A 24,520-nucleotide genomic window follows, 5' to 3' on the forward strand; every position below is an offset into this window, starting at 1 on the left:
TGCCATGCAGAAATACTTAAAAGTCCTGTAATCAAAGTGTACTGGCACACATTTTTATGCCAAAGGTATTGGCATAAAAATGTACTTAAAAGTACCAAAAGTAAAAGTACTCACTATGCAGAATGTCCCTGTCAGATGTATATAAAAACGTTTGAAAATAGCATTGTGGTTATTGTATGTTTAGTAATTAAAATCTCAATTTACAAAGTAACTAAAGTGTTACAAATAATTGTAGTGGAGTAAAAAGTACAATATTTGCCTCTGAGTGGAGTAGAAGCAAAAGTATTGGAAATTGTAAACTTAATATTAAAGTACAGTACTTGAGTACATGTACTTGGCTACTTTCCACCGTGGCTGACAGACAGGTGGTTGTCATGCAAATTATGTAAATCTGTGCTTGGCATTCTTTGTTGTCAACACAAGTTTTTCTCCACTAGTTGTACTCGTCTGACTCGTTTCCCTCACGAACCTGAACCCTGCATACAGTAGTCGCTCTGGCGTTGGTGTCACTACATGGATTTGTACTATAAATGGGCCATTTACTGTTAACTACGGAAACTATTACAGTACTGTAACTAGATACATGGGTTTAAAACGTATTTTTTTGTTCTCACAGCGTGCTCTGAATGGCAAACAGGCACGTATCAGACAACGGTAAACATATTTTGTTTAATGATCCAGACTTGAAAGCGTTCGCTCCCAGTGGATCTACAGGACCAGACGCCAAGGTTTTCACTCCATGATATCGACAAGACCAGAGGAGGAGGGTCGATCCCTGCTGCTGTGGTCCAGGTCGGTGAGATTTTTGCTCTCACTTTAACCCATTTTGACCTGGGAACGATTCTACAAATGTCTTCTAAATCTTGTCGGTTTTCTGAAAAGAAACTATGTTTCTAGACCAGCTGTTCTCAAACTATATTTCATGTCAAGGAGCCCCAGAATTATATAATTGGCTTCTGACCCCCATCTGAATGTAGTTCCAGGGACCACTTGGAAGCAAAGATTTGAGTTTAAAACGTTCGCTCTGAAAGAATATATATTCCAAATGTGCGCCACATTTTCACGATTTTTCAAAAATAGGGAGCTCTATGAGCTTGTAGATCTGCTATTCAGTAGCTAAAGTATAACATAATGGTCAAGGGTCAAACAGAACGAGCAGAGCAGACATGCCCAAGACTTTGTCTTGTCTGAGGCAATTTATTTATTCTGTTTTACACACCATTATAAAGTTCTCATTTTGATCATAGCACCCAATTTCTAAATGTCAAGTCTCAAGGTTTTCTTCATGTATGATGACACATATTTACTATGTCACTATTGCCTATTAGGAGTCCCAACTATAGTACTAGTGGTTCTCAAATATGTTTTATTTGCAAGGACCCCCTTAACTCTGTGTACAAAAACATAACCATTTGGTTCCTTGAGTTACAGACCTGTTATGGTTACTCAGGGCTAGCTCTTTGTTTCTTGTATAGAGCACCGCAGTATGACGTCAATATCGGTAGAGGGTGCAAATCCACGGGTTCATGTACTTTTTATTTGCATTGTAATTTTAGATCGCCTCATATAAGAACTGTGTTTGAAAAATAAACATGTCATCCCGGCCGCTTCACTCATATCATGGATATGAAGAATCAACTGACTGAGAGAAAACGCTATTGTTACTGCTACTGAATTGGTTACATTTTCGCTAGAAACAGACGGTATCATATATGAGTGACCGCAAACGATACAGAGACACCTCCCGGACAATAACGCAGAGACAGCTTGTTTATTTCTGGACCACAATGCTTATATGAAACTATTTTAAGATCACCCCATGTTATTCTCCATAGAGAAATTACTTACGTGAACCAGGCAGAACCAGGGGATGAGCGAGTGACATCAGGACTTCGGCGCTCTATTATTATTGTCCACAAATTTTGTTTATGTCTGTGGCAAAAATGTCCACCACAAGCCCTTATGACAATGTCCCCTGGACATGCTGCAACACAACAACCACCGTTCTTCATTTACAAGCTTGCAGCCAGTGAGGAGCTGTGAGCTTGTAGTTCTGCTATTTCTTAATATCCATGGCATAAGTCTGGAATGACACACAGATGCGTTCCTGGCTTTGAATGGGTGATTTCACCTGATCTATATAGCTCTATAGGGCTGGCTGTCTTTAGGACATTTGGTGCTATATCAGAACGTTGAGTATATTGTGATATATTTTTGTTCAACATTACAGCTTTATTCCAAGGTTTGGCTGTGTGTCTTTTAAAAAGAGATAACATACCTAACATATCGTGGCTGTTCTGAGCTTACAGTAAAAGCAATGGCACTGTACTAAACCAGTGGTTTTCAACCCTTTTCATATAATCAAGGCCAATAATGTATTCTGAGCCACGGACCAACATTTGATGAGATGACACAATTCCATGCTGTATTGATGTACCAATAGGAGAGATAACAGGCAAACTATCAAAGTAGTGGACCCATAAGGGTTAAAGATCTATTAATAGTGGAGGATATTAATGACACGATCGTTCACTTTATGGTACAAGCACCAAATTTGGTACACAAGTGCTTCAGAACCTACTCTCTCAGAAAAGTACGTTGTCCACTTGAAAAAACTAAATGGCCACCATTTTTCAAGATGGCCGCCAAATGAAAAGGGCCTTTTGTGGCGGTTCTGGACAACCGTGGGTCCGACCGACTCGAGACCGGGCACTGCACTCCCTGTGGGTGTGTGGAACGTGTGTGTCGAATTTGAAGTCGGTGGGGCGAACGGTTCTCGGGTTATGTGGATTACAGATGTAATTTGGTTACCAAATGGTCCATTTGGTTACCAATTCTCCATCATTTAGCTGGGGACCACCTGGACCACCCCTCAAGGACCACTGATTGAGAACCACTCAACCAGTCACGCATCGTGAGCTTGTAGATCTGTTATTTTTAGTGAATGTTCCCCCCCAGAATAGTCCTAAACAGATATTCTCTCCAGTCCTCGTGTCATACTGTATCTTAGGGGGGAAAGATTTACATATTTACGTACCGTTAATATGACAAAAGGTGCTGTAAAGTAGTTACTGTGAGAGTGAGGTCTAGCCAACACCAACTCGGGATTCCTGGATCGCTGCCTGTCACACTTTCCTATCTAACATCAGGTTCTTGAGCTCTGTAGTATTAGCTAAGCTGTTGCACCACCGATCTACAAGCTGTTATGGCCAATGTTCCCAGTCCCACCAGAATAATGGATGCTGGGGGTTCAAGTGGTTAATATAATATACCTAAAACTGTGCATACAGTGAGATTTCATCTTTCTCTGGCCGTCCCTTTATTGTTCTTCATGGAAATAGTTCAGGTAAGCTTAATGCTGTACTCTGTAATGGTCATGTCCCACCCAGGATTCAGACCCTGGCCTACCGCACATGTGCTGAATAGTAGTCATTGCCATAGGCTAAGGGCTTGTGGTGGACATTTGTCAAAATTCCATTTCTGCCACAGCCATCTATGACATACAAAATCACACCCGTGTGCAGTGAGGGGAGCTCTTATCTTACAACATCGAGGAGGGATTTTGGTATAGCTTGGAGCAGCTATAAATGTTACTTTATTAAATGGTCATCTAATCCATCTAACTAATATTAAAGTCTAACTCATGTTGCTATAAGATTAGGTGATAAAACAAAGGGTGTCAAAACAAACATTAAATTCTCTTTATTGTTAATGGGATTTAATGTTTGTGTTAGGGACAAAACAAACATTAATTTCTCTTCATTGTCAATGGCGTTTTTAAAACGAACACTGAAAACTAAAAACTAACTTTAAACCTCTATATAGGAGGGGCTAGCGCCCCTCAAAAGTGAGTGGACAATAATATTACCACCGGAAACACAAAGAGCTAGCCCTGAATGACCATAACAGGTCTGTAACTGGGGTTACACAGGTCCATGGCTAGTGGAAGTGGAACCCCTATAGTTCCATTTTAACACTCTTCCTCGCAAATAAAACATTTGAGAAACACTAGTACTAGTTGGGCACTAGTACTAGTTGGGCATAGGCTACATAGTGTCACAGTAAATCAGTGTCATACATATTCTGAAGAAAACCTGTAGTCTTGACATTCAGTAATTGGGCCTTATTATGAGAAATAAGAACATTTATAATGGTGTGTATTAACAGAAAATCTAAAATTTGCCAAGGACAAGACCATGACGTCTTTGTACGGACATGGTCCAAGAATTTTGGATCCGTCCGTGCATGGTAAACATTTCAGCACATGAGAAAAGGCAGACAGCCTGGGCCTCACCCCCCGAACCCACCTCACCCCTGCCCACTTTGACAGGTTGGAATGGCTTAGGATTGACGACAAAGTACAGCGTCTTACAATGGGTCTGGTCCACAAGATTTGATACAGCACCAAGATACCCATGTACCTGTCTAAATACTTCCTTCATGTCAATGAAGTCCACACCCACAACACCAGAGGGAGTTCAACAAACGATGTACAACCCAGATTCGGCACAAACAAGGGACTAAATTAATTTCGCTCCTATGCCACAAAAATGTGGAACGACCTACCAACTGTCATTAAAACCTGTGTGTGAATCCCTTGACTCCTTCAAAACCGCTCTTAAAGGGCACCTACGGACAGCTGCAATTCGAAACTGGCCCCCGTGAATCCCCCACCCACCCCTCACTGTATACGTTTTTCCCCTTTTTTACCTCCTCTATGATGATTTCCTGTTTTTGGCTATATAGAAGTGTATATTTGTATGTCTCTAAATGTTATAATGAATTGAAAACAACCCTCTTGTAAACCATCTTGTAAACAAGTGTAATGCTTTATGGTGTCGTCCACTCACAGTTAACAGTTTTTGTATTGAGTTGTACTTGATATGTACTGTAATTCTGCAAACTGTTAATAAATACTTCAATCAATCAATCGCTCATGTGGGATAAACTTTATTTTTTACCTTTAGGCGGCAGTACCAACTGTCAGGCAGTAGGTGTCCTACCAGACCACAGGATGTATGTCTCAACAGATCAGGGAAACCAAATAATCTTCTGTATTTATCACAAAACATGCATTAACCACACACAAATAGCTGAACTTGTAGATCTGCTATTTTCAAAAGTTATTTTTTTAAAATACATTTTTGGCATTGAAAAATTACGGGTCCATTTGGTTTCATTTTACATTTGGACAACTGGTTGAGGAGAACCGCTGAACTAACCTCTTGGGTTTCTTTGCACACATGCACACGCACACGAACACGCACATGCAGAGTGATGGCGCGGACCTGGACCGGCATGCTGCTGCTGGGCACGTGTCTCCTGTACTGCGCCAGGATGGCACTGCCAGTCTGCGCCGTCAGCATGGCGACCACCTTCAGGTGGACCAAGACTGAGTCCGGCCTGGTGCTGGGAGGGTTCTTCTGGGGGTACTGCTTCACCCAGGTCCTAGGAGGACACGTCAGTGACAGGTATGGAGGTTCTTCACCCATGGTCCTAGGAGGACACCTCAGTGTCAGGTATGGAGGGTCTTCACCCATGGTCCTAGGAGGACACGTCAGTGACAGGTATGGAGGGTCTTCACCCATGGTCCTATAGGGCACTTCAGTGACAGGTATGGAGGGTCTTCACCCATGGTCCTATAGGGCACTTCAGTGTCAGGTATGGAGGGTCTTCACCCATGGTCCTAGGAGGACACCTCAGTGACAAGTATGGAGGGTCTTCACCCATGGTCCTATAGGGCACTTCAGTGACAGGTATGGAGGTTCTTCACCCATGGTCCTAGGAGGACACCTCAGTGACAAGTATGGAGGGTCTTCACCCATGGTCCTAGGACACTTCAGTGTCAGGTATGGAGGGTCTTCACCCATGGTCCTAGGAGGACACGTCAGTGACAGGTATGGAGGGTCTTCACCCATGGTCCTAGGAGGACACGTCAGTGACAGGTATGGAGGGTCTTCACCCATGGTCCTAGGAGGACACCTCAGTGACAGGTATGGAGGGTCTTCTGATGGGGGTATTGCTTCACAGAGACCCTACTTTTGTTTTGCGTCTGTACAGTTTTACAGTGTTACTGAATAGAAATGCATTTGGAGATTCAATGATGTGGATATAGTTTGCTCTGGGTGGACAGAATAGATTGCTGAAGGTCCTTTGCCTTGCTCTGTCAGGTTGGGTGGAGACCAGATTAAATGTTGCATTAGGTTTATACAAGGTTAATTAAAAGGATAGGAAGCGAAGACCGTATACGGTGGACTCCCTGGAAGGAAAGAAACATGCGCAATTGAGACCAAGGAAGCTGAACGCGGAAGTGTTGGCTGCATATAACCCATTGCGCATGTTTCTTTCCTTCCAGGGAGCAACATGGAGTCCACCGTACGGTCTTCGCTTCCTAACCTTATTTAATGAACCCTGGGTTTATAGTTTGCTATACGTTAGGTTGGGTGAAGAACATAGATTCAATGATGCAGTAGGTTCATAGTTTGCTCTGCTCCATCAGGTTGGGTGGAGAGCGTGTGCTGTTCCTCTCCACAGTGTCCTGGGCCTTCATCACGGTGGCCACGCCCCTGCTGACCCTCCTGGGCTCTCATTCGCTGGCCGCTATGACCACGGCCAGGTTTCTCATGGGACTGTTTCAAGGTGGGTAGTGGGTACGGTCCGTGGAGTTATCGGTTTATTATTAAACCGAAGTATCATTAACCTTTAAGCCAAGTGGTGTCTGGCTCACAAGTTTAGAACTACCGCCTAAGAACAGTAGTAGAGTAGAGAATTGGCTGGATGGCACTTACACCCGCCTTCTAATGAGAGCGCAAAATCTCTCTTGGAAGAGCCACCCATCGACTAATCTAATAGCAACCTTCCCCGTGTTTCTTCACTAGTCCGATCCAGAAGAACACAGTTTGCCGGCCACTGCTACAGAGCTGACAATGAGGTTATATCTTCCCTTTTCTGGAATCCTGCCTCAAAGCAGACCAGAGGTAGAAAACTGTCGTTCCCTGATGTCATCGCTATAGGGACACATGCATCAGTAAGCAGGAACGGCTTGGCAATGAAGAACCGGGAAGTGAAGTCCATGATCTCGACCGCGGTCGAAAAATGATGATGAGAACAGTAGTTCTGTTCTGTTCTTCACCGGTGGGTCGGGCCCAGATGACAGTGAAGCAAACAATTTATTTTAAGACCTTTTTAATACCCTGGCCTAGCTCTGGTCCATAGCCCTAATGCCCTTTGCTGCCGTTGCATTAAGGCTCTGCCACTCTTTGCTTCTATAGCCCTCACATGAAATGCAGACTAGCCTCTCATCTGTAGCAGAAATATAAAAAAAGTACGTTTTACCTACTCACCAATACAAAGGCGGCTTGTGTAATTAGAAAGCCTACTTTCCTTAGTGGACGCACTCTGAGCCCCCCACCACACAATGTACTGTTTTGCCAGAAAGGGACTCCACTGCGCCCTCTACCGATATTGCCAAGAGAAAAATCTCATAGACAAGGTTTTCCTTCCGGAGAAAAACAATTCCTTTCTGGTCAAAAAGTTAATTTTTATTTACATGTGGGGGGCTCAGAGTGCGTCCACTAAGGAAAGTAGACTTTTTAATTACACAAACCATCCTTTGTATTGGTGAGTAGGTAAAACCTTTTTTTATTATTTTTACGCTACAGACGAGAGGCCGGTTAGCATTTATTCTAATGAAGGCATTAGATTAGAGTTATGGACCAGAGCTATCCCTGGCCTAAAAAGAAAGAAAAAGAGACCATTGCTGCATCAAACGTATAACCAACAAACTATACTATAAAAACTGATCAAACATTGGCCAAATTGTCACATAATATGAAAGAGGTAAAAATTATGAAAATAGCCGATCTAAAAGCTATTTTACACAAGATTCATCTATGGAACCGAAACTTTTATTCCTCAACTATCACATCACATGTCAAGTGCTTGTCAGAGTCTGGGGGACGTGGTCACCAGTTCAAATTACATTGAGAACCCCTGATTTAGTGAAGTCCTGATCAACAAACTGTACCTTACTTCTCATGAATTCATATGTGTTTTCCGACAGGTGTTTACTACCCATCGTTAGCCAGTGTGTGTTCACAGCGCGTCACTAAAGGATGGAGAGGCTTTTTAATGAGCACTATGAGCAGCGGCTGCTACCTTGGGTACGTCGCACGCACGCACAGTTTTTATTTGTATTTTTTAACCATGCTAATGGTGAATAGGGGGTCTGGGGTCTCATGTCGTTTCAGAACCATGCTGATGGGGGGTGCGGAGTCTCTCATGTTTCAGAACCATGCTGATGGGGGGTGCGGGGTCTCTCATGTTGTTTCAGAACCATGCTGATGGGGGGTGCGGAGTCTCTCATGTTGTTTCAGAACCATGCTGATGGGGGGTGCGGGGTCTCTAATGTTGTTTCAGAACCATGCTGATGGGGGGTGCGGGGTCTCTAATGTTTCAGAACCATGCTGATGGGGGGTGCGGGGTCTCTAATGTTGTTTCAGAACCATGCTGATGGGGGGTGCGGGGTCTCTAATGTTTCAGAACCATGCTGATGGGGGGTGCGGGGTCTCTCATGTTTCAGAACCATGCTGATGGGGGGTGCGGGGTCTCTAATGTTTCAGAACCATGCTGATGGGGGTGCGGAGTGTCTCATGTTTCAGAACCATGCTGATGGGGGGTGCGGGGTCTCTCATGTTGTTTCAGAACCATGCTGATGGGGGGTGCGGGGTCTCTAATGTTGTTTCAGAACCATGCTGATGGGGGGTGCGGGGTCTCTAATGTTTCAGAACCATGCTGATGGGGGGAGCGGGGTCTCTAATGTTGTTTCAGAACCATGCTGATGGGGGGTGCGGGGTCTCTCATGTTTCAGAACCATGCTGATGGGGGGTGCGGGGTCTCTCATGTTTCAGAACCATGCTGATGGGGGTGCGGAGTCTCTCATGTTTCAGAACCATGCTGATGGGGGGTGCGGGGTCTCTCATGTTGTTTCAGAACCATGCTGATGGGGGGTGCGGGGTCTCTAATGTTGTTTCAGAACCATGCTGATGGGGGGTGCGGGGTCTCTAATGTTGTTTCAGAACCATGCTGATGGGGGGTGCGGGGTCTCTAATGTTTCAGAACCATGCTGATGGGGGGTGCGGAGTGTCTCATGTTTCAGAACCATGCTGATGGGGGGTGCGGGGTCTCTAATGTTGTTTCAGAACCATGCTGATGGGGGGTGCGGGGTCTCTAATGTTTCAGAACCATGCTGATGGGGGGTGCGGGGTCTCTAATGTTTCAGAACCATGCTGATGGGGGGTGCGGGGTCTCTCATGTTTCAGAACCATGCTGATGGGGGGTGCGGGGTCTCATGTTTCAGAACCATGCTGATGGGGGGTGCGGGGTCTCTCATGTCGTTTCAGAACCATGCTGATGGGGGGTGCGGGGTCTCTAATGTTTCAGAACCATGCTGATGGGGGGTGCGGGGTCTCTCATGTTTCAGAACCATGCTGATGGGGGGTGCGGGGTCTCTCATGTTTCAGAACCATGCTGATGGGGGGTGCGGGGTCTCTCATGTCGTTTCAGAACCATGCTGATGGGGGGTGCGGGGTCTCTCATGTTTCAGAACCATGCTGATGGGGGGTGCGGGGTCTCTCATGTTTCAGAACCATGCTGATGGGGGGTGCGGGGTCTCTCATGTTTCAGAACCATGCTGATGGGGGGTGCGGGGTCTCTCATGTTTCAGAACCATGCTGATGGGGGGTGCGGGGTCTCTCATGTTTCAGAACCATGCTGATGGGGGGTGCGGGGTCTCTCATGTTGTTTCAGAACCATGCTGATGGGGGGTGCGGGGTCTCTCATGCTGGAGTGGTACGGCTGGGAGAGTGTGTTCTACGGGACTGGCCTGCTGTCTGCGCTCTGGGCCTTCGTTGTGTGGCACTTCCTACTGGAAGGTAAGGTAATTTATACACCTCACTTCCTTGCTGGAAGGCAAGGTCATTTATATTATACACCTCACTTCCTACTGGAAGGTAAGGTAATTTATATTATACACCTCACTTCCTACTGGAAGGCAAGGAAGCTTTGAGAAGGAAAGGAAATGGTCACGTAACACTTTCATGGACACTTTCATGGGAGCCAAAAACTCACACCGGAAGTTCAATGGCAGTGAATGGAGCCGGCTGGACCAGCTCATAACAAACATTATTTCTGAACAATTGAGACCTTTGTCATATAATCAGTTCAGGAATATACAGTAAACAAAGACATATCACAGGTTGTTTTCTAATCACTTGCTTTTCGATTTGCACAGAGTGCACATAATATAATTTTATTTGAGGATCTAAACAGCAGCAGGTATTGTTTCTGGCTCGGAGGTATCGCGATATTTGACTGACAGACAGGAAATGGTGGGAAGTCTCGTGATACTTGGTACGTTCAGAAAGGTGCTTTGTTATCTTTCTCTATAAACATTACACAGTGTACACATCGTAAAGCAACACAGCAGACAATAATGTGTTATAACAATGTCTTCTGTTTTCTTTCCAGAAGCGATTACTTTAAAAAAGGTCTGTCATTCAGAAAGTGTTTGTTCATGAGCTTGTCACTGAGCTCCATAGCTGCTGAGCTCTCATTGACTCCACTGCATTCTGCTGAACGTCCGGGTAGTTTGGCTCCCATGAAAGTGTCCATGAAAGCTGTCAGTCACGTGACCATTTCCTCTCCTTCTCAAAGTTTCCTTGCTGGAAGGTAAGGTCATTTATATTACTACAGCGGTGCCCGTTGGGCACTTGGCCTACTTGGAACGATGCAAGTTGGAAATTAATGACCCACCCAGATATTATGTCTGTGTCCATTTTATGCCCATATATGGAGTGTCAGGCATGCCCAAATATGGAGTCTATGCAGACGTCAGAACAGGCCAGCTCCATATATGGACACTGGGCAGGGGCCCTGTACAGAGCCGTGGGTCAGACAGAGGGTCGACACCGGGCACCCCACACACACACACGCACACGCAAACTGTTCCTTTTTGATGGGCGCCAACGTCTGGCTTTCGGAAATTACATGATGTGGCAGCCAAGTCTATGGACTTTTGAATGTTTGTTTATAGAGCATTATGATGTACATTGGTTGCCAGCCAAGTCTATGGACTTTTAAATATTTGTTTAGAGCACTAAATGACGCTGTTTATTTATTTAGGTCATTAAAAGTCTGTAGACTTGCCATATGACGTTATTTCTGAAAGTCAGATGTTGGAGGGGCTGGCGCCCCTCAAAAGGAATCTAAAGTAGTGAAACTAGCCGACTGATTTGTGTGTGCCTGACGCATGATACAGTATGACACATTGAGGTTAGAATAACACGCTCCATATTTTGGCGTAGCTGCATTGGGAACTCCTTATTTGGTTAAGGCTGAGTCATGGTGACATGAGCGTGATGTCACAGGTGTTGTATACATGTAGGATATGGAGTTCCACACACGGTGACGTCATAGTTGTAGAGAAAACAACAAGGGAACAGCACTATCGTTCCTCAGGTACGGACGCAATAAAGTCCTAAAATCTACATTGTGATTTGAATACATAAAACTTTAGCAAACATTTTACCACAACCGACCAAGCACAGTGTGTGTGTATTGTCACTCGGAGCCAAACATGGCTTCACAGTCTTTTTCAGAGGAGGGTTTTTCCTGTTCGGTGTGTCGTGGCAGGTTTAAACATCCTGTTCCGTCGTATAGGTGTAGCCACAGCTTCTGTACAGCCTGTCTGCAGGAATGTCGGACACATAAGAAGAAAATGGATTGTCCGCTTTGTGAGAAAACAAACAAAAGAAAATGTCCGCCCCGTAACCTGCTGGCCCCACGCGATGCCTTCATACGGGAGAAACGTCCCAAGACGGAGCCCAAGGAGGCAGCCGGAGAGGAGGAGTCACTGAAGCTCTTACGGAAGAAACTGAAGGTCTTCGATAAAGTCAAAACAAACTGTCAGCAAGCGGCGGAACACATTAAGGTCCAGACCCGGAACACGGAGAGGAAGATCAAGGAGCACTTCAAGAAGCTTCGTCACTTTCTAGAAGAGGAAGAGGAGCGTAGGATCGCCGCACTGAGGGAGGAAGAGTCGATGAAGAGTCGGGCGGTGAAGGAGAAGATCGACGACCTGAGCACAGAGATGTCGACCTTTTCGAACGCGGTCAGGGCCATAGAGGAGGAGGAGGAGCTGAGAACCGAAGCAGCCTCGTCTCGGCAAAACCACAAGACCGCGGTGGAAAGACTCCGCCTCACGCTGCAGGACCCGCAGCCAGTCCCGGCGGGAGCACTGATAGACGAGGCCAAACACCTGGGCAACCTGAGCTTCAGAGTCTGGCACAGGATGAAGAGCGTGGTCTCCTACACTCCCGTCATCCTGGACCCCAACACCGTCCATCCCAGACGGATCCTGTCCGACGATCTGACCAGCGTGCGACGTGGAGAAGAGGAACACGACTACCGGCTCCCCGACAACCCGGAGAGGTTCGACTGGTGGTACAGAGTGCTGGGTTCCGAGGGCTTCCGTGCGGGGACCCACCGCTGGGACGTAGAGGTCGGAGACGCCGCCAGCTGGACGCTGGGCGTGTTGGCGCGCTCTCACCGCCGGAAGGGACGACAGCTGGGTCAGTTCTGGAGCATACATCTGTACGACGGTCAATACGCGGCAGGCTCCGGGGAGTCCGCGACCGTTCTCTCGGTGGAACGGAAACCGCGGAGGATCCGATTCCAACTGAACTGGAGCAGAGGGAAGCTGTCCTTCTCCGATCCCGACAGCGACACGCACCTACACACCTTCACGCACGCTTTCACCGACACGCTCTTTCCATACGTGTATAACGGCGACGATACTCTCCCTATTAAGATGTTACCGAGGCCGATCAGTGTGATAAAACATTAAGCGTTTAATCATAGCGATCTACCTGGGTACGATGTGAGGTGGGAATGCACGTCCCACATTGTACCCAGTGTGGGACACACTACCATAGTCAGTCAGCCAGTTGTTTGGTTGGTTGGTTGGTCAAGAGCCTTAGAGACAGAGTTACGCAAACTGCGTTCACTTCATGAGGCCAGTCCAATGGCGGCTCTCCTACATAGACTTCTATTGAGAATGGGGATAACAAACTGGGCCAAAGTCCTGGACCGGAAGTAGGCAGAAATGCATTGGACTCAGGCAACAGCCCAGCTTTAATGATCTTAAATCCCTTTATTTTAGATTGTTTTGTAGTAATAGTACAACATAAACATTAACCCATTCTGACCTGAGATCAGATTCTAAAAATGTCTTCTACATCCTGACAGTTTTCATTCTGACCTGAGATCAGATTAAAAGAATGTCTTCTATGTCAGTCGCTCTTCGATTTTTCAAAAATAGCAGACCTACAAGCTCGTAGAGTGGCGCGCTACCGAGTTTTCAAACCAGGTTTGAAAACCTGGTTTTTAGTTTCTGACCACAGCTATATTTTTTGATTGTTTAGCAGCTTCCAGAGCTCTCGATGATTGTTTTTGTTTTCCTCTGCTTTATCATTGATAAAGTTACTTGTAGCTGATTTAGTCATGGTAGTTACAATGTTTCTTAGCTTGTTTCGTTGGGTTTTTATAGGATGCCCAGTTGGGTTTGGAGATCACTGTCGAAGCGCTTGGCTAGCTTGGATTTGCATTTAAGAAGTTCAGAGCATTTTTTGTCTCAGAACGGGTTTTGACCCTGATGGTTCTCAAAGGAGCCAAGCCATGCTTCCTCGACTAGTGAGCTCCTGAGCTCATCGGACCAATCCAGATTCTTCAGTTCAAGGTTAAAGGCCACGCTAGAGTAGGTTTTGAGGTCACTAGATATGACTGTTTTGTGACAGCCAGACTTTAGTTTTTGTTTTTTGCGGGTACAGAAAATCATAAAATTATCACTAAGCCCACATACAATAACCCCTTTCTTGGAGATTCTGGATTTGTCCCGAGGTCAGAATGAGATCAATGACAGTTTGAGTAGAATCACACACTCTTGTGGGTTGGGTAATTAGCTGACTGACACTATGTAGATCACAGAACCTACTGAATGACTTAAACACAGGTGTTTCCTTCCGTTGCATGTCTGTATTGTAGACACCAATCAGGAGTTTCTCTACATGTTCCTCCACAGCTAAGCACCCCTCGAGAATATCATAGAACCCATGCTGGTCAGGCGGTCTAGACTGTGCCAACTAATACCGATTTAGCATTTTTGAAAATGAATTCAACCCACACAGTTTCAATTTCATCATGCTGCAAGTCAGTACGAGTAATGTATTCAGTATCTTGGTGAATATACATGCACACACCACCGTCCACCACCATGCCTGTTTCTGTCGTTTTAATGGTAAACGGTGCATTTATATAGCACCTTTATCCAAAGCACTTTAAAAAAGAAATATCTATGGTTGTATTGTTGTGTGTTACAGGTCAGGTCTTCCCTATGAAACAGATGCTGTGCAGTCAGGGTTCCAGCTGCACTTTACCCAGGTTTAAATGGCTGGGCCTTCTTAAACATCCCTCTGTGTGGTACAGTAAAATATTATAATGTATTCTATATTATCTCTGTGGTACAGTAAAATATTATAATGTATTCTATATTATCTCTGTGATACAGTGTTATAATGCATTATCTGTCGCTCTACAGTATGTGGTACGGTAGGGTAAAGTACAGTAGGCCTACTGTACAGTGCTGTACAGCTAAAAGACAAGTCATTTCATGTTTAGGTGCACCCGAGTGTTGCACAGATCTACAAGCTCACAACGCGTCTCACTGTCTGTGAGATACAACCTGATTGGCTGATTTTGACCACCAAGTGTAAAATCAACCATTTTACGACGTCATCAAGGCCACGATAGAATAAACTGTAAATTTAGTAGACTAAAATCACATATTTAGTCAACTAACTCAATCTGAGAACCCATCGTCAAAAAAATAACGGAGTCAGCAGTCTGCCTCGAGAGCCTAACTAAGACTAAAACTAAATCCTTTCAGACGACTAAAATATGACTAAAACTAAAGTTTATTCAAAAGACGATGACTAATACTAAATCAAAGTTTGCCGTCAGAATCAACACTGTTGTGTTCCATTAAGGTTGTTCTCTCTCTGTCTCTCAGTGCCATGGTTTTCACTCACATGTGCTACTGCAGCACGTCATACACCTTGCTGTCCTGGCTGCCAACATACTTCAAAGATACATTTCCACATGCCATGGTAATAATAATAATAATAATACATTTTATGGTATCCATGTTTGCCTTTTGTTTATATTGTTCTGTTATTATTTCTCCCTGTACAGTATGTCTATGCATGCTGTGTCTGAGTGTGGCAAGTCTCCTCTTACCACCCTTTAACTCTTTTCCGCAAAGTCCGTCCTTAATAGAAATCCAAGAATGCAGGAAAATCCATAATCCTTAATGGAACAAAAGTTATCTTTATCCACTTCATCCAATAAGATCCAATACGAATGTAGGAAGACTTAGTAGCCTAGACTGTATAGCTCTGTCTCTCTCTGTTCACACTGGACTGACAGAGCCACACTCCCCAGGCCAAGTGCCACAAACATTGTGAGTGCCAGCACCTGGTGCCAATCACTCAATCTTCAGGCCATTCTGATAGGTGAGCCTTTGGCAGGGTTTCTCCATCACTGTTTAACCTCGCATCACCAGGCTTTCCACCTCGGAGGAAAGCCTGGTCTGTGTTCCAAAATCGCTGTGTGAACCGGTCTGGAGCGGATGATTATCGCTACGTCATGTAGAATGCTGTAGAATGTAGAATGCTGCCCAGGGCTAATCACTGCTAGACTCATGCAGCAATAATATGCACTACAGCCATAGAACATAGATCAGATTAATAGAAAATAGCAAAGCCCATCATTATTGAAGAATACATAGAAGCACATGTGACTATGCAAGGGCACATAACACTAAACAGAGGTTAAAAGTTTAAGTTATAGAGCGTCGCAGGCCCAGGAAATAATTCCCAATGCATACAAAATTATTAGACAAACAAAGAGTTAGCCCTAAATGACCATTATAGGTCTTTACCTCTGAGAGGGGTCCATGAAAATAAAACATTTGTTTGAGAACCGCTGTCCTAGTGGAGACTGGACATTCAGTAATTAGGTCTTATGATCAAAATAAGAATATTATAATGGTGTGTAAAAACAAAATCTACAATGTGCCACGGACGAGGCCAAGTCTTTGCCACGGACACTTATGTCCGTGTACAGACATATTGATGACCGAGTGTTAGGCCCTTTTTGAGACTAGCTCCTCGCCACAAGTTAGGTTAACTAGTCTCTGCTGCCATGGGCTTAGATACCTTCACCAGCGCTTATAGAGCGTGACGGCGTCGCAGTCCCGCCCCCTGCGAGGGCACCGGAAGATAATTTCCCATTCATTTTTCAATAGATGAAAGTATTTATTTAAAGACCTTCAAGCCTCGGACAAAGCCAACAGCCGAGTTGACAAAAAAATAATTGTTTATTGTCATGATTTGTCAACTGGGCTGTTGGCTGTGTCCGAGGCTTACAGGTCTTTAAATAAATACTTTTTGAAACGTCTATGGAAAAATACGATGAGGCCAAGTCTTTGCCACGGACACTTACGGATACATTGATGACCCCTGACCGAGTGTTAGGCCCTTTTTGAGTCTAGCTCCTCGCCACTCGCCCTACACACATCCACTCGGTTTGAGCATAGATATATAAATAATAGAGACAGCACTGGGATTCCAGTCCCACCCAGTGCCGTCTCAATATGCTCAAACCAAGTGGAAGTGTGTAGGACGAGTGGCGAGGAGCTATAGATTCAAAAAGGGGGCTAGTTTTAGTTGACTCTAAAAGGCTTTGCTTCCTGCTCCTTCCAGGGGTGGGTGTTTAACGTGGTGCCATGGCTAGTAGCTGTCCCCTCTGCTCTCATAGCAGGCTGGCTCTCAGATTCCCTCATCAGCCAAGGTACTCTCTCATATTCCAATACCCAAAATCTCAGCCACTCGCTCACTCACACTCGGTCACTCCAGCATGGCAGTGTTACCGTGAAATTGGTGACCAGCTGAGATATGTGACCATCTTGTGGACTTCACATAACTTACATGGAGGTCTTTAAATACGTAACAAACCACAATGATTTACATTCGGACACTGACATGTGATTGTTTACACGGTTGTCACATATTTCAGCAGGTCATCAATTTCACTGTAACACTGCCATGCTGGAGTGAGTCGTGTGAGTGAGCGAGTGGCCGAGATTTGGGGTATTGGAATTTGGCTCTAGTCCTTCTTGTGTTCCTCCTTGTTTATCAATGTGTTTAAGAACATTTTGTGTCGTTTCGCCCACATAATTACTTATCTTCTATGAGGTACTCACCCCACAAAGCCTTGAATGAATACATGGATAGCCAATAATCCAACATCTGACTAAATTAATTTAATTGGAGATCTATCTATATAATCTTTGATATCGTTTTATAGCAAATATTGAATTATTGGCTCAGGAATGTGGCAAAAAAGATCTCTGCAAAGTCGAGGCTTCATGTGGGTCAGTTCATTGATAAGAAGGGGGAAAAAGTATCCCAGAATGTGCATGGAACTAAGTAGATTTTAGCTGGAAGAACATGTTGATGACACTGCTTTCTTTCCGTAGGATACAGCATAGTATCTGTAAGGAAAACCATGCAGGTAAGTGCATGAGAAGTAATATATCAATTACATCACATTCAGAGGGGGTGCATACTGTATACCAGGGGTCCCCAAACTTTTTCCTGTGAGGGCCACATAACTTTTCCCTTCTCTGATGGGGGCCGGGGTCAGTTTGTAGAAAAAGTGTGACGATCGCAGGGGGTGCCTAAACGTAAACATGTATTTCTTTCCAGAAAGCCACACATAACCAAATATTAATAACCAGTGCACGTACTGTACATGCAGCACTACAGGGCTGCATAGTGCATGTACATGCAGCAGTGCCAGGGTTTCCTGCACAATGTTGTTGGCACGCCATGCTTGAAATAAATCGCGCCATGCCAAGCAGTTTTTTCTTTTTTGAGGGGCCTAGTGAATCATGGTGTGTGTGATATGAAATGTCCAGTACCTCCCCAGTGCCTCCCCAAGTGCCACCCCAGTGTCTGCCCTGCAGTGTCTGCCCAGTGTCTGCAAAGTGCCTCCCCAGTGTCCCCCTGAGGGCCTCCCCAGTGCCTCCCCAGTGCCCCCCTGAGTGCCTCCCCAGTGTCCCCCCAGTGCCTCCCCAGTGTCCCCCCAGTGCCTCCCCAGTGTCTCCCCAGTGCCTCCCCAGTGCCTCCCTGAGTGCCTCCCCAGTGCCTCCCTGAGTGCCTCCCCAGTGTCTCCCTGAGTGCCTCCCCAGTGTCTCCCCAGTGTCCCCCCAAATTATGGTTACCTCAAGTGCCACCCCAGTGTCTGCCCTGCAGTGTCTGCCCAGTGTCTGCAAAGTGCCTCCCCAGTGTCCCCCTGAGGGCCTCCCCAGTGCCTCCCCAGTGTCTCCCCAGTGCCTCCCCAGTGTCTCCCCAGTGCCTCCCAGTGTCCCCCTGGGTGTCTCCCCAGTGTCTCCCCAGTGCCTCCCCAGTTCATCCCCAGTGTCCCCCCAGTGCCCCCCTGAGTGCCTCCCCAGTGCCTCCCCAGTGTCTCCCCAGTGCCTCCCCAGTGTCTCCCCAGTGCCTCCCCAGTGCCTCCCTGAGTGCCTCCCCAGTGCCTCCCTGAGTGCCTCCCTGAGTGCCTCCCCAGTGTCTCCCTGAGTGCCTCCCCAGTGCCTCCCCAGTGTCCCCCCCGAGTGTCTCCCCAGTGCCTTCCCAGTGCCTCCCCAGTGTCCCCCTGAGTGTCTCCCCAGTGCCTCCCCAGTGTCCCCCTGAGTGCCTCCCCAGTGTCTCCCCAGTGTCTCCCCAGTGCCTCCCAGTGTCCCCCTGAGTGCCTCCCCAGTGTCCCCCAGTGTCCCCCCAGTGCCTCCCCAGTGTCTCCAATAGCAATACAAGAGCAATAATACAAATTAAACTTAATTTATTAATCTAATTATTTGCTCTCATCCAGTGCTAATGAAAAAAATAAAATAAAATCCTATATTTTGGCTATTTGAGGCAGGCGGGCCACATAAAATGACATGGCGGGCCGTATACGGCCCACGGGCCGTAGTTTGGGGACCCCTGCTGTATAGTGTATACAGTACTTAGTTTAGACTAGTCATTGGTTAGACATAAGGGTTGGGAGAGGGTTATGGTTAGGTTTAGGTGTGCTGCCCCGTGGGAGGTTAGGTTTAGGGTGAGGGTTTGAGATATAGGTTGTAGTTGTAGGACTAATGACTGGTCTAACCAATGACTAGTCTAAACTGACCCAATATGGTTACCTCTCTCTCTCTCTCTCTCTCAGATGTTCTCCATGGGTGTGTCCAGTATCTTCATTCTGCTCCTATGCAGACCGCTGGCCTTCCCCTCGGCCCTGGCCCTGGTCTCTGCTGCCATGGGTTTAGCTACCTTCACCAGTGGGTAAGTAATGTTAACTAGTCTTAGCTACCTTCACCGCAGTGGGTAAGTTATGTTAACTAGTCTCTGCTGTCATGGGCTTAGCTATTAACTGTCCGTACACAACCAACAAAAGGACTAGGGGGTGACTGTTCTTTTGCTGTCGCCGCCGCCCCGCCCCCGTACTCTGTAACAAGCTACCTCTCCCCATCCCATCTGCCCAGTCCATCGAGGTTTTCAAATCTCTACTGAAAACACACCTTTTCTCTTTGGCATTTCATTGTATTATTTGAATACAGGGACTGCGACGCAACGCTGAGTTATGAGTTCATAACATGTTTCTTATAAACATGTGTACATAATATTTCCATCATAAAAAGTAGAAACTGTGCAGCCGCGTAACTAAACTGGTTGAATATGGTCAATATGTTCAACATAATAATTTTGTCAGTGTTGGATCATGGGAATGGGAAACCTTGTCTGTCCAAAAACGTTTAAAACCATTATAAAACAGTGAAAAAAAGCAGATCTATTTCTGCTGTCTGTTATTTTCACCACTTATGGGGGACTCTTTATTGTCCCTTGCGGGAAATTGGTTTGCAGCCAGATAATAGTAAAAAATACACACAACAAACAACATTCAAAACAAGGAAGCAGGGAATTAATTTATGAAAAGAAGTTGAAATATGTTCATAACTTGATATCCATCCTTTTTGGATGTGTGTGTGTGTGTGTGTGTGTGTGTGTGTGTGTGTGTGTGTGTGTGTGTGTGTGTGTGTGTGTGTGTGTGTGTGTGTGTGTGTGTGTGTGTGTGTGTGTGTGCGTGCGCGTGTGTGTCAGTGGTGTGTCTGTGAACGTGCACGACATCGCTCCTTCGCATGCTGGGGCTCTTTTCGGTGAGTAATAATAATAATTTTATTTATAATGCACTAAACAAATAACGCCGCTATAAGACCCTCCATTTGAACACTCTCGGAGTTAAAGATCCTGTAAAGGTCCATTTGGTTCCATGTGTACACTATCAGAGTTACAGACCTGTAAGGGTCCATTTGGTTCCATGTGTTACACTCTCATAGTTACAGACCTGTAAGGTTCCATTTGGTTCCATGTGTTACACTCTCATAGTTACAGACCTGTAAGGGTCCATTTGGTTCCATGTGTACACTCTCATAGTTACAGACCTGTAAGGTTCCATTTGGTTCCATGTGTACTCTCTCAGAGTTACAGACCTGTAAGGGTCCATTTGGTTCCATGTGTACTCTCTCAGAGTTACAGACCTGTAAGGTTCCATTTGGTTCCATGTGTACTCTCTCAGAGTTACAGACCTGTAAGGTTCCATTTGGTTCCATGTGTACTCTCTCAGAGTTACAGACCTGTAAGGTTCCATTTGGTTCCATGTGTACTCTCTCAGAGTTACAGACCTGTTACGGTCATTCAAGGCTATCTCTTTATGTGTTTCTGATAATATTTTTGTTCGCTCATTTTGTATTTCTGTGGAAATTCTGACCAAAATGTCCACCCACAACCACAAGGCATCATGCCAACATGGATCGCTGGCGGTGGGTTGTAATACAACGTTGTCACTGATGTCAATAAGCACTGAATGTTCAGTCAGACAACTCTTAGAATGAATCTCGAATATATATTTATTCAGGTTCAGGTTCATTTATTAGTTTGTCCCCGTGGGGCGATTTGGTTTACAGCAAGGCATAACACAGGCAGGTATTAAGCATAATTGAGCATAGATTGGCGTCATGGCTCTGTCCCTATTCATTCCCTGTAACATTAACATTTTAGTTAAGTTATAAGCCAAGTAGAATTGCAGGTTATGAATTAAGACCCCCATGCAGGGTGATTTAGAAAGGGAGCCTACAGGTGGATGCTGGGGAGGCGGTGGGATTTGCAAAACCTCATGAGCATCAAGCGAGGCAGGGAGGCAGCAGCGACGCACGTCCGCACTGCAGGAGAGAAGCCAGGAATGAGTAGGTATAGGCAGAGAAGTTTAAATAGCTGCTCTGATCAGGTAAAGAGTGCATGATTGTGCACCTGACCAGGTAGACGCGCTCTGCCTGAACTAGCTAAGCAGGCTGCGCATAATGGATGTCATGGCGCTGTCACGGGTACTGTCATGTTATACATTCACAGTATTCATGACCTCTCTCTTGATTGGATACTGTTGGTATCCCGCTGGTTTAAAGAGCTGGAGGGATGTTACTGAACAATCACTTTAATCACCATCTATTATTTATGTTTATTTATTTATTTTGCTACAGGTTTTATGAATATGTGCGGCGCTTTCATGGGTAAGTGATGCGTCTCGTTATGTTAATTAGACATTGTGGCAACTCTGCTAGAGATTTTACACATAGAGGAATAAAATAGATTTCATGGGGAAGCTCCAATGAATGAAAACCAAATGCCATGAAAACAACAACAGGAACAGATCCATTGTGGACGCTCTCGAAAACGAGATATTGTATCTCAAGGGGTATTCCAAATAAAGAATTTCAATCAATCCATCTTGGATCTGATATGTATTATTGTTATATTAAAAGAATAACAGTAACAGATCTATCTTGGATCTTAACTGACATGTAGACCTGTTTGAATACTTTGTTGTGCATTGTATGAAAAGTATAGATATTTTCTGGAAAAAACAACGAGAATGGTTTGCCAGAGTTAACGGGGTGTGTGTGTGTGTGTGTGTGTGTGTGTGTGTCTTTTCTGTGTGCGCATGTGTTTTCTTTGTGTGTGGGTGTCTTTTCTGTGTGCGCATGTGTTTTCTGTGTGTGTGGGTGTCTTTTCTGTGTGCGCATGTGTGTTTGCTGTGTGCGTGTGTGCGTGCGTGCGTGTGTTGCAGGACTGCTGCTGGTGTCGTTCTCGGGCTACATGAACGAGGTGACCCGGTCCTGGGACAACGTGTTCTCCATCGTGGTTCTGGTCAACGTCAGCGGCCTGGCCGTCTTCCTGCTGTTCGGAGACGCCCGGAGAGTGGACACACCTCTGACTGACCATCAGACACCTCTGACTGACCATCAGACACACCTGACTGACCATCAGACACACCTCTGACTGACCATCAGACACACCTGACTGACCATCAGACACACCTCTGACTGACCATCAGACACACCTCTGACTGACCATCAGACACACCTCTGACTGACCATCAGACACACCTCTGACTGACCATCAGACACACCTCTGACTGACCATCAGACACACCTCTGACTGACCATCAGACACACCTGACTGACCATCAGACACACCTCTGACTGACCATCAGACACACCTGACTGACCATCAGACACACCTGACTGACCATCAGACACACCTCTGACTGACCATCAGACACACCTGACTGACCATCAGACACACCTGACTGACCATCAGACACACCTCTGACTGACCATCAGACACACCTGACTGACCATCAGACACACCTGACTGACCATCAGACACACCTCTGACTGACCATCAGACACACCTGACTGACCATCAGACACACCTGACTGACCATCAGACACACCTCTGACTGACCATCAGACACACCTGACTGACCATCAGACACACCTCTGACTGACCATCAGACACACCTGACTGACCATCAGACACACCTGACTGACCATCAGACACACCTCTGACTGACCATCAGACACACCTGACTGACCATCAGACACACCTCTGACTGACCATCAGACACACCTGACTGACCATCAGACACACCTCTGACTGACCATCAGACACACCTGACTGACCATCAGACACACCTCTAACTGACCATCAGACACACCTCTGACTGACCATCAGACACACCTGACTGACCATCAGACACACCTCTGACTGACCATCAGACACACCTGACTGACCATCAGACACACCTCTGACTGACCATCAGACACACCTGACTGACCATCAGACACACCTCTGACTGACCATCAGACACACCTGACTGACCATCAGACACACCTCTGACTGACCATCAGACACACCTCTGACTGACCATCAGACACACCTGACTGACCATCAGACACACCTGACTGACCATCAGACACACCTCTGACTCACCATCAGACACACCTGACTGACCATCAGACACACCTGACTGACCATCAGAACACTACCACACACCTCTGAACAATATGGACACCGACAGCCACGTGCACACATGGACATCAAAGGGGGCTTCACTCCCTGCCCATTTGCCCTTAAAACTGCCCTGTCCAGACCATGCACGTCCCTATAGTGGACACTGACCAGCAGGACCTCATGACACACGTCTGAACAATGCTGGCTCTGACCGCTCTGTCTGACTGACCGGGGTCTACACATACCTGACCATACCATGGTTAACATACAGGCTCTGTCTGACTGACCGGGGTCTATACATACCTGACCATACCATGGTTAACATACAGGCTCTGTCTGACTGACCGGGGTCTATACATACCTGACCATACCATGGTTAACATACAGGCTCTGTCTGACTGACCGGGGTCTACACATACCTGACCATACCATGGTTAACATACAGGCCCCCCGTGCGTGGGCTGGCCACCCAACTTCTAGACCAATCAGTGAGCAGGGTGATAGGCAGTAATGTTGTAGTTTTCTAACCTTTAGAGAACTACTTCTTTGCCTTTTTTTCTTTTCTTTTTTTGAGTGGTGCAACCACTCCAAGGAACAGCAATGTCTGTTCACCTATGCGCCGTTAACCCATCTATGTGACTATGAGCACCAGTATGACTATTAGTACCAGTAGGGGCGCTGTTGTGCCAGAAACAGAGAGAGAGATAGTGCTGCACTGTTGCCTGCTAATGAGAGAGAGGAGGGGGGGGGGAGTTGCACCACTCAGTTCACACGGGTGTGATTTTTACTATTTTGAAAATCATTTTTTAATAGTTAAAATAGCGTATCTATACATGGACACCCTGTGAGCTTGTAGATTGGCTATTTTAACTAGGGATGCACGATTAATCGGTAGCATAATCGGAATCGGCCATAAAAATTCCATATCGGTATCGGAATGGTCTCAAAATAATCCAGAT

At 45.9% G+C, this 24,520-nt stretch overlaps 1 protein-coding gene across 1 annotated transcript; it reads left to right on the forward strand.

Annotated features, from left to right (window-relative positions):
* Positions 1–481: 481 nt before the first annotated feature.
* On the forward strand, positions 482–22,544 carry LOC310861999 (voltage-gated purine nucleotide uniporter SLC17A9-like; the record flags this gene model as incomplete). Its single annotated transcript, XM_083769737.1, has 13 exons — positions 482–792; positions 5,274–5,471; positions 6,500–6,639; positions 8,063–8,162; positions 9,808–9,932; positions 14,436–14,496; positions 15,125–15,221; positions 16,878–16,965; positions 17,654–17,688; positions 19,381–19,496; positions 20,313–20,368; positions 21,746–21,775; positions 22,333–22,544. The coding sequence occupies exons 1-13, from the start codon at positions 740–742 to the stop codon at positions 22,542–22,544; spliced, it is 1,311 nt and encodes a 436-aa protein (XP_083625863.1). The 5' UTR covers positions 482–739.
* Between the last annotated feature and the right edge of the window lie 1,976 nt (positions 22,545–24,520).

This window comes from Protomyctophum parallelum (assembly GCF_964188405.1).
Source record: "Protomyctophum parallelum genome assembly, chromosome: 7".
NCBI lineage: Eukaryota > Metazoa > Chordata > Actinopteri > Myctophiformes > Myctophidae > Protomyctophum > Protomyctophum parallelum.